This window comes from Pholis gunnellus, assembly GCF_910591455.1.
Source record: "Pholis gunnellus genome assembly, chromosome: 14".
In the NCBI taxonomy this organism is placed as follows: domain Eukaryota; kingdom Metazoa; phylum Chordata; class Actinopteri; order Perciformes; family Pholidae; genus Pholis; species Pholis gunnellus.
The window spans coordinates 22,102,016-22,113,404 of record NC_136541.1 but is presented as its reverse complement, the minus strand read 5'-3'; the positions used below and the strand labels follow the sequence as shown (position 1 = coordinate 22,113,404).

Genomic DNA, 11,389 nt, shown 5'->3' with positions numbered 1-11,389 from the left:
GGTTTAATTATTTATTGCTTTAATAGAAAGCTATGAAACCGGGTTGGAAGTCCAAAATAAACCAATATCAAAAGAGCACTGTTTTCAAAATCATCCTATTTATTTTTCTGTTTAGATAAATACATAAATTAATGAATAAATAAATGTTGAATGTGGGTTACGGTATAACCTTTGCCGGCGGGTAGCTTTTATTTTTCATGTTGAGGCAGATGGGTATTCTATACTTCTGATTTGTGTATGTATCTATGTGTTTATCTATATACTGTGTGTGTGTGTGTGTGTGTGTGTGTGTGTGTGTGTGTGTGTGTGTGTGTGTGTGTGTCTGTGTGTGTGTGTGTCTGTGTGTGTGTGTGTGTGTGTCTGTGTGTGTGTGTGTGTGTGAATTAGAGATATGGTTAAAATTCCTGGTTTCGTTGAGATTGTTCCTGGAATGCTAGGTCGTAATTATTTATGTGAAAAGTGTATGATGTGAATGGAATAAATGTGATCATTAATTCAGTAATACAAATAAATACCTCTATGCACCTCTTGGGTCAAAGAGTCTTCATTGCAATGGTTGTAACAGGAACAGGAAATTTTCTTTCAATGTTTGTGTGCTGATCATGACTGTCATGAGTACATGGTCTGTAATTAGTCTTTCTTTTATCTGAATATCTTGAAAGCATAGTATTAAAAATCTATACACTTCATATTTGTGCCGTAGAATGTATCTGCCATTGAAACTAAACCTGATGAATGCTAAACTGGATCATTGTGGAGCAGAGGCTTCACTTGTTACACCACTTGTCTGTCATAGTTGATCGTTTTGTTTTTACACAAATTAAAGGACAGGCAAACATTTTGTTGTGCATTTGAGTGTTGTCTTAAAAGGGACAGTTCACCGACATGTGCCATTTGCTATTTCCTTGAAAACACAAATTTATGGCTTAATTTTTTGGTGGTGAAATAGTCAGTAGCACATAAACTAAAATCAATTGAATGAAGAGATCCTTAACTTCTTTAGTATTTTTGTCATATACAGGTATGCTATGATGATTGCTGAGTAATATGTATGTTGATGTTGTCCAATGTCAAGTCTCTATTTGATCATGTGACAAGACAATACAACAGTACGTGTCTGTATGCGTGCTTCATAACTACTAATTAGCGTTCACAAGGACCCGTCACACTAGACGGCACTGGGGCCTAAGAGTCCTCAAGTGATGTCACTGGAGTCAACGTCAGTTGGGGCTGAAGACTACAAGCTTAAAAATAAAAAAAGTAAAAACTATGTTGGCGTGGTCAGAAAGAGGCGAGTTGACCAGACCTGTGTCCTTCCCCTCATCTCTGCTTGACGTTAGCAGCTACTAGCATAACACACTCTACAGTCAAGTTGCATCGTGGGTAAATGTAGGTGCCAGGTTTTGACAAGTATAAGCCCTTTGTGACCGATGTCTCTGCAACCGTTTTATTCTGATAGCCTGTGACAAAGACGTACTTTGCCTAAAAACGTCTTCTAATAAAGTTTACACAGAATTCTCCTCTGCGATGCCTTTTGATTGTTTTATCAAGACGTCTCTTCTGGTACACTTACACATCCACAGATAGAGAATATAAAAAAGCTGAACAATGAGGAATCTCTGGTTTTTCTGTGGATATTTCTTATCAGATTGATTTAAGGTGTCACTGGTTAGAAAGTTCCACATTTTATTGGTAGTGTGTCCATGCAGTGTTGGACTCAAACTGTTCTGGTCTTGTCTCAGTCTCAACCCCTCAAGGTCATGGTCTTGAAACACTCTGGTCTCGTCTCGGTCTTGCTACACTCTGGTCTCGTCTCGGTCTTGATACACTCTGGTCTTGGTCTTGGCCCTCTCTCGCCTTGGACTTGATTCAGTCTCAACCCCTCATGGTCTTGGTCTCGTCTTGGTCTTGACACACTCTGATCTTGGTCATGACTCTGTCTCCCCCTGCCTAGTCATGGTGTTGACTTGGTCTCGACACCCTAGTCTTGGTCTAGTCTTGGTGTTGTCTCAGTCTCAATACTTTCTGGTCTTGGTCATGACTCTGTCTCGCCCTGCCTAGTCTTGGTCTCGACACTCTCTAGTCTCATTTTAGGCGGTCATGACAACACCACTGCTTAAATCGGTGTTCTCCAGTACACTCTGGACCAAAAGTGTCTCCTGATAGAAGGTTGCTCTGCTCTGAGAGAACCTGACAGCCCCTTCATTCCTCGTGAGGCGGACATATTTCCCTCCCGTTCAGTTTCAGCTCATTTCAGTTGGTTTTTAAAATCAACATGCAGAGACTTGAAACTTGCTGGAGTTAGGTAATCCATCACCGTGAACATTGTGTCCGCTTCTACTATAGTCATAGTGGTGTTATCAGAGTCCGATTATGAAGTTGAAAGTGCAGATTTAAAGTATAGACTGCATTACTAAAAAGCTTAATCTGACTATAAAGCTACAGGCAGACAGCTGATTATTCTCCTTCATACAATAAAACATTTACAGTTTGATGTACCCAATTTGCTCATGGTGGAAGGACTGTTTTTTCAAGGTAGCAACAAAATATTTTTGAACGTAGTAGATGATCGGAGTTTTGCTGAATTTTGAACTTTATTTTCCTGCTATTTTGTCTCCTGTTTTTCCATTTAGTCATGTATCAAATCCCTAAAACCAGCTCCTGTTTATCTGTGTATAAAGAACCCAATGATGGAGAGCAACAAATCATATTTACTCAAGCGGTACTTTACTTGAGTATTTTCATTTACTTTATACTTCTACTGCACTTCAGCTCAGTGGGAAATACTCTACCCACCTCTACATTTATCAGACAGCTATACCATTTTACACATTGTTTTGCTAATTTTACTTTTACTTTATCAGTGTGCTAACATTGGCTAATTACCACTAAACACGAATGACATCAGTTTTGCAGGTATAGGCCGGTGTATTAATGACGTATTTTTGTAGGCCAACCCCAGAGGTCAGCATCACCATTAGCATCATGGGATTTTTCCACTGGATTTTGGATTATTGCAGAAAATAAACTATGTGGTACACAAATGTTTATATTTACAGGTTTTGTTCAGCAAGATCATTTTCACAAACAACTTTTATTATTTTAGAAGAGTGAAAGCAAACAGAAGTAAAAAGCTAACGGACTATAAAAAAAAACTACACCACATTCTCATGAGCGAGTAAACACAACGACGCTGTGAGTGTGATGACATTTAGCAGTCTCATTTAGCCACTTGTTTGCAACTGACACATAAAAGCTTCAAAATTCACAAAAAGGCTACTTGCTGACGTATTTCACATCGTAGAACCAAATGTTGAAATGGCGTAGATGCTGCTGGATAAAAAGTTGTTTACGGTTCATCCTGTGGGGAACATGAATGTCTGTACTGAACTCTACAGACATTCATCTTCCCCAATATCCAACAGTTGTTGAGACATTTCACTTAATATGACAAATGTCAACCTCACACTGGCACTACAGGGAAAGTCGGGGCATCACTTAAGTCAGTAGGATTCATCCTCTTGGGAACATGAATATCTTTACAAAATTTCATTCCAATCCACCCTGTACATGTTGACATAATTCACGGGATGAGTGAACAAATTTGACCTACTAGTGGCATTTAATCCACAAGCGTTCACCCCCTGGGGATCAAGAACGTCTGTACAAAATTGAACGCCAATCCATCGAGTGGTTGAGCTATTTCAGTCTGGACTGAAGTGAAAGAATCTGCTGTATTGAGTCTGACGTGGGAGATCTGAAGCTGCACACAATGACGGATGAAAGCGGCCATAACTCACCAGAGCCCCCCCCTGAAGCTGCTCTTTGTGTGCACCTTCAAACATAAAACTAACAAATGGGTCACATGTATATTTTACCCCCTGGCCTAGGGAGCTATTAAATATGATATACTCGGATGTTATGTTCCGTTAGTTATTGCCAGAACATCACAGTTAAATACTATACTGTTTAAACATACTTACTGTAATTCTCAAGGTGTGGTCTGTGTGTTGGTTTTCATCCAGGCTGATCTGAGGTCTGCAGTCAGCAGCATCCAGGCTGGAGGTCTATATATTTTATAGTCCTCAGTGTGTTGGTACGTTTTACATTACAACAGAGTATATTTATTGAGGTTCTACAGGGCTTTTCATATGGAGCTACCTTTAACAGCAGAAATACATAGTCTCTCTACAATCTGTTGACATGAGGTCTATAATTTATCCACTGGAATAACTGGGGAGCACTTCCTGGAAAAAAGATTTTGCTGTTCATCTGTTAAAATGTAATTTTCAATTGCTCCACCATAGTTTTGTAATTTGGTGAACCAACCCTGTAAATCGAAGGGTAATGATCTCCTTCAGGTGATGGAATTGACCTACACGTTTTATTATTGTGAAGGAGCCACGTAGTCCCTAACTGCTGCAGAATAAGTCCCATTAGTCAATTTAGCTGTAATAAAACCATACACACATGTTTTTATAACATCTTCTTATGAGGCACAAATGGTTTATATGTTACAAGTAATGGATGTTGTTCGTGGTTAATAAATCCTTCAAGACTTTATCGGTAGGTAACAGTTTACATTCGCTGTTGAGACAAAAACGTGGCATATTCCTGCAAATGTAGGAATTTCATGTATGCATTTAACGGCTGAGAAGCTCATGCTGAACTTGTAAACCTTCCCTGACTGCATATGAGTTGAGAAATGTTTCATTCATTAGGCAGGCTCTGGCTGACCTTCATCGGGGAATACAATCTCCATGACCGCTGAAGGTTGAATGGCACGGATCTAAGAGCGAGTCCCTCCCTGCTCATTTTAATGGATAAATCAGAGTAAAACAGCATGATTCATTCATTCATTCATATGCCGAAAAGTCAGCATGGGCGGAGCCAGGTGGCAAAAAACAAACGAGAAAAAAATACAAATGCAGGGTTAGTTTTTTTTCTTTTTCAAACACTGTATTTTTCCATCGCCACATAACCATCAAAATGACATGTTTAGAGTTTAGAATGTTTTATTATAGTTTATTGTGATAGCATTTTCATTTTTTCTTTTTTTATGTTTTGTTTTTTCCAAAGAACAAACACAGCAAATAACGTCGAGGGGAGAGGGGGGGGGGGGGGGGGGGGGGGGCACATAGATAACGATAGCTAGATCGATCCATAGATAGACAGATAGACGGATGCATCAGGTTTGGCTTGATCCTTCCCCTGGAGCCCCTCTGGGTCCCCCCCCCCCCCCCCCCCCCACACACACGCACGCACGCACACACACACGCATACAAACACTACATTTTGCTCTACAAATAATAATTATCATCAGAATAAGATTAATAACTGAATATATATATAGGAATAAAAAACAATAAGAGGGACACACTGCTGTGAAACCCACCAACAACTCCCTACAGCTATGTTAGATAAACAGAAATAAATGTATGTATCGTCTGCGTGCACATACTGTGTAGAATGTGTGTGTGTGTGCGCGCGTGAGTGCGTGCGTGCGGGGGGGGGGGGGGGGGGGGGGGTTGTTAGCATGTTAGTTCAGATTCTTTCCAAATGCCCCATTTTATATGCAAAATTCAAACTAGGCCTGTTTCTACGACCTCTCTCTACGAGTGCATCTCTGCATGCGTTGCGCATCGTCAGCTAGCTAGCTAGTTAGCGGTAAAACGCCTGTCTGCAGAGAAAAGGGTCAGTTGGATTCGTTTTTAGCAGCTGTCCAAATCTCTCTCAGGGGGGTGGAGTTAAGGCAGGCAGCTGATTTCCGGACATATTACAGGGGCTTAGTCAATGCTTTTTTTTTTTTTTTTTTTGACAAAACACAGGTAAACAATAATTTGGCATTAAAAATAGATACAGAGCTAATGTTACCACAGAGTCAGAGAGAGAGAAGAAGAAATGGGGATGAGAGGAGAGGATGGACAACAAGTAACCGAAGTAGTAAAACATGAGCAGAACAGTAATATGGCGCTGATCTCGGAGCGAACAACAAAAAGAAAACATTGCAGCAGTCATCGATCTACCTCTAAACGGTTTACTTTATATATCTGCCAGCTAATTCATGGTGGAAGTCTTCGCTTGCTTAAAAAAGGGAGACGCCTTGACATTTTCAGTCGGAGTCTGTTCTCCACCGGGGATTTTGACTGCCTGTTAATAGCCCGTTATCCTTCATACTTGTTTAAAAGAAAGGGCACGGCGGTCCCGATGTAACGGGGCGGTACGGTGCCTTCGAATTTAAAGGAGTTGTTAAAATGCTAAAAAGCCTCTCGCGGTGTATTTTCCCGGCCCTGGTAAAGAAATTACGAGTCCACAACAACACGTCAAGCTTCCCCTTGAACAAGCCCATAAAAAAACAAAAAGCTACAGAATCCTTAAGAGCCATATATACACAGAAATGTGCCCGATAAATATAGTTAACAAAAGAAAGTCTCGGTTTCCAATCTACTCTCCTCTCTTTACTTCTCAACTTCATAATGGCGGCCGCTGCTCTCAATCTGGTCACGTTTCTTTGAACTTTCCTTTCTATCGTCCCCAAAAGGATCCAGTTTCACACTCAACAGTTTGCTCTTTTATTCTCTCTCCAGACAACACTTTGTTTAAGCCACAACCAGTATGTAGTGTTCATTAAATACAAATCATATGCAAGTCAACGAAAAGGACAAAAAGACAGAGGGAGAACAAAAGATGGCGACAAACAGGGAAAGGAAGCACAACATAACATAATCATTTGCACTTTTTATGGACAGAAGATACAGAGGGAGTTGAATGCTTCCTAAACACACCGACATACTGGAATACCTATATATCGTCCCTATACACACAGACAGGCACAGCATGAAAACTGACTCAACATGTGGAAACATGTCCTGCTATCAACGTGCTGCGTCATCGTCTTCAGAACATGTACAGATGTGTGTGTATAGACACAACACAGTCACTTTGTTAATCTACTGCAGATACACTGGAGCTTTTGATTCAGAGGTTCTGGAATAACCCAACAACATCCTCATGAATTAAGAGGAGTGACGAAATTAAACCGCTGGAATAGAATTCTTCACATCCCGGCATGTTTATGCTTTGTTTTTAAAGAAAAAGATAAAAATCCATTATCTAACCCAAAAAAAAGACAATTGGTGGTGGCTAAGCTGACTCGGTCCTTGTAAGACTGTACGAAGTCAGGTTGTTTTAGGGGGACACAGCCCCACCCCCCCAGACCCTTAGGTGTGGGCAAGGGACTTAACGAAGACATGGCTGAAGGACGAAGAGAGAGACAGAGAGGGAGGGATGAACGCATGGAGCAGAGGAGAGAGAGAGAGAGAGAGAGAGAGGAGGGATGAACGAATGGAGCAGAGGAGAGAGAGAGAGAGAGAAGGAGGGATGAACGAATGGAGCAGAGGAGAGAGAGAGAGAGAGGGAGAGGTTAACAAACTGTTAGTGAGCCTGGACAGTTCTGTAGAAACGCAAGGGAGAGTCAAGAGGAGGAGGAGGAGGAGGAGGAGGAGCAGGAGGAGGAGGAGGAGGAGGAGGAAGGGTCGGGGGTTGGAGGAGTGTTTTGGGCTTTCAGCAGCAGCCCCCTCCAGCCTGTTGGCCTCCCTGGCTACCGGACAGCGTGGAGTTGGTGGTAGGATGCTGGGGTCCAATCTTAATACCATTAGCCTGTGTGGAGACAGAGACAGAGACAACTCACATGAGGTTTGTAGGTTAGGGGAAATAAACTAAAAGCACATCATCATGAAAAGATCTCACTCAAGAATGATGTAACGTCTCTGTTGCAATGCTCAACAGAATTATCGCTAAGACAACACAGATCACACATCCAGTTTGTTATGTTGTGGACAATCCTGGTCCATTCCTGGTCTACTCATACTGAAATGTTTTTTGGGCAAGTACATTTTCTACAATGTCCCTCCTCCAAGTTATTCCTGCATAAAGCGGGGTTAATTACAATAAAGTAATTCAAACGCAGACCTGGTCAGACCTGCATTTTATAGATTTATTGATGCTAATTTGCGCTGTTGACCAATAGCATGCCATCTTGACAGTGCTATTGTTTGAGGCAAGACAGGGCTAGGGAGTCCAAAATAGATGAAAGCTATCATATTAGCCCGCTAGCTGCCACGAGTCTCCCTCTAAGCTGATGTGGCTGGTGAGAGCTCCAATGTTCCCAGCTAACTAGCATGTTAGCGGGTAGATCCAACTCCACCATTCCAGTAGCAGAGACTGGGTGATTACTGAATTATTCAAAGGAGCACCAGGGTGTCTGGTGTCTGGTCTTAAAAAAAGGCTGTCATGTGCGGCTGTGTGGGCTGTACTTGAAGGGAACCAGGAGGCGACAGGGTCTGCTCAATGCAAAGAGGGTGGGAGGTGACCAGGTGGGGGTTCAAGGGGGTCCCATAGACGGGTTATTAATACTCAATAGTAGAAGACGTACCGAATGGTGCCATATTGGACTTTTTTTCCTCTTCTTGCACGATACTCTACATTGTCATTTGTCTGATTTTAACTCTTCAAAGCAGCTGTGTGACTTTGGTGAATCTGAACTAACACACACACAATACAAGTTAACTAACCGATCAAGGCAGAGGTAGAACAGCAACTCCTGTGCTCTGTCAGGTAAAATCACTGGTGTTGTCAAAGGCGTCTAATGGCTTTGAAGAGAGCTTAGATAACAGCTTCAGTTCCCCGTCAGAAAGAGGTGAGAATATAGCTAAATATAGCATACTGATATTGATATCACATTTTTGAATCCACAGCAGTCTGTGTGTTTCTTCAGACCGCCATACCCCGACCACGGAGAAGAACCTCGTACACTGACACTCTCCCTCCTATTAGATCACATCACAGACTAAGCAACAGGTGCTGCTGCGTGGCACAAAGGCAGGGGAAGCACCAGCAGCACTCAAGGACAAAAAATGAAAAGCACTTATAAGAGAAGAGGAACTGAGAGAGGCAGGCAGGTGGGTGGTAGAGAGACACGGCTCTTTCATCTCTCTCTCCCTCTGTGTACTGTGGTGCTCACTCCCAGCCTTGCTCTCTCTCCCTCTGTATATATTTATCTCTTTCCCTCTCAGCGTAACTCCCCCTCCTACACTAGCAGTGGTGCCTCTGGGAAACACTGTATGCCTTTAAATCACATTTATTGAGCTAAGGCCATGTGTGTGTGTGTGAGTAAGTGTTTTCTCATAGTGGCTGCCAACATTTCTGGTGGGGCTTCCCTCTCTCCCTCTCTCTCTCTCTCAGCCAGTCAGCTGATGTGGTTTGGCTGGCCGGCCTGCCTTTCCTCCCTCTTACTGTTACTAAAACAAAAACACTGGCTGGCCAGCTCCAGTCCTGTCTTGACTAACACTGCGCTACTTGCTGGCTGGCTAAAGGGCCACATATACACTCTTTACACACACTGTGTTCTGTTCAAGGACGTGTACAGGCTGCACGAGGACCACGTCTGTGAGGACCGCCACATCTTTTCAGTGACAATTTACGACGTGGTTTAGAGTTTCCTCAAGAAGATTGAAGAAGAAGAAAAAGAAGAAGACTGGTAAGTAAACTTACATCCCACCTAAAGGTTCCAGGCCTCTGAATAGCTGCCCACTAGCGTTTCCAACCACAAGAAGGTTTCAATTCTTAACTTACTTACTAATCTTACTGTGTAAACGTCTCTATCAAACAACTAGCTAAATACTACTTTTTACAAGATACATTTGAACACATCATTATAATATAATTTACCTTCGCCCAATACTCATTTTTCCTTAATGGAGCTTGAACGCACTCAAAGCAACCTCTGAAAAGTTGTCTCTTAGCTCCGTTATTTAGCCTGTCCACTGGCTGCTAACAGCTAACAGCTAATGTTAACTAGCTCTCCTGTTGATTTGAACATGGATTTGTTGTTCACAATGTAACATCATCAGGGGAACAATAGGGTGCAGGAGAGTGTTGAACCACAGGTGTGTAGTTGTAATACTTTGCAGTACCGATCAGATCTAGCAGTGGGGATGTCATCTAGCTAGCAGCTACATTCATGAAACAAGCCAACTAGTGTGGATGAGATCAACGCAGCTGCTCATGTAATAAGTCATATACAAAAATAACTCTTATGTCCACATTTAGAAACTTTAAGTTAACTGCTCATAGAAACAGCTGCTGCTGCCTCTGTTCTGACAGAGTAGTCTGCATACAGAAACATCACGTGCTCCTGATCAGTTAGGGCAAAATGACATCTACACAAAGTCTGGCTGAATGAATGAAGTGCAAGGAAATTAATATTCAGGCTTAATATCAAGCCAACACGGACCTTTCATTCAACAAAACTGACCGAACTCAACCAGCAGTTCTATTTTTGAACATGCACATCCGCACCGTCAACGTGTGGCCCCTGAGTCTGCATAACCCCAACCCGTAGGAGGACGGGTTACACATGTGCCGTCGTACCCTTTGGGCCGCACACAAACATGTTCACACAAACATGTTCACACAAACAATTTTTAAAGCCAGCTGAGTTTTAAAACACATCTCTTCTCTCCTAATCCTAATCTGGTGCTTTTCTCACCCAGAAAGTGGACGAGGAATACTGAGCTTTTGGAAATGTGGCTAGGTAGCCGGGTGCTTTGCAGCAGTGATGTTAAGAAGACAGCCTTCCGTTTGTTGTCATTTTAAAACAGCACAGCTGATCACACAATACACAGAGTGTCAGCTATGTGTTATCCTTCTGTCAGACATTGATTATCATAAGATCATCAGTTTGCCTGGTCAACAGGTAGCATTGTGAGCGCTGACTGATGCTTGTTCAGTTGCTCGATGCTGGAAAATGTACCAGGTTTAACGGATGTGATCTGCGATGTGCAGCTTTGTTGTTCGCTGACCAGAGCAGGAAGACAAAGTAGAGGATTCATCCCACCGTTTGGTGCTTTCTGTGCAGAGGGAGAGCTTTATGAGACCGACCTGGAGACGGAAGCCAGCGTTGCACGACACTCGTTACGTGTGAAGTGCATTTTTGGGGGTTTCGTGATTTGAATGTGGACGTCGTGTGAGTAACACTTGCTGACAAGTGCATACTTGCTGCATGGATAACTGTTCCGCTGAGAGAAGATAACCATCTGGTTGACTGGATATGAAGCTTACTGACTGGTTGGATATGAAGCTTCCTGACTGGCTGGCTGAGTGTTTGTTTTCTCGCCGAATGACTGAGACCTTGTGGGATGTGAGGAATTTATGAGCTGGCAAGATGCCAAGAGAGAGAGGGAGAGGGAGAGTACGGGAGAGAGCGTGTGGAAAATAGAGCAGGGGAGAAGAGGAACGTGGGGAGTTTTGCTTGGCTGGAGTCAAAGGAAGTGGAGTTTTTTCTTCTTCTCCCCTCTCTTTTTGAGGAGAGAGGGAGCGTGGCAAACCA

At 42.6% G+C, this 11,389-nt stretch overlaps 1 protein-coding gene across 1 annotated transcript in view; it reads right to left on the bottom strand.

Moving 5' to 3' along the window:
• Positions 1-5,740: 5,740 nt before the first annotated feature.
• rab2a (RAB2A, member RAS oncogene family) overlaps positions 5,741-11,389 on the bottom strand; it is a 30,702-nt gene continuing 25,053 nt past the window's right edge. Inside the window, exon 8 of the mRNA XM_079172775.1 lies at positions 5,741-7,659. Within this exon, the coding sequence (XP_079028901.1) occupies positions 7,564-7,659 (96 nt within the window). The 3' untranslated portion in view covers positions 5,741-7,563. The remainder of the gene's footprint in view (positions 7,660-11,389) is intronic.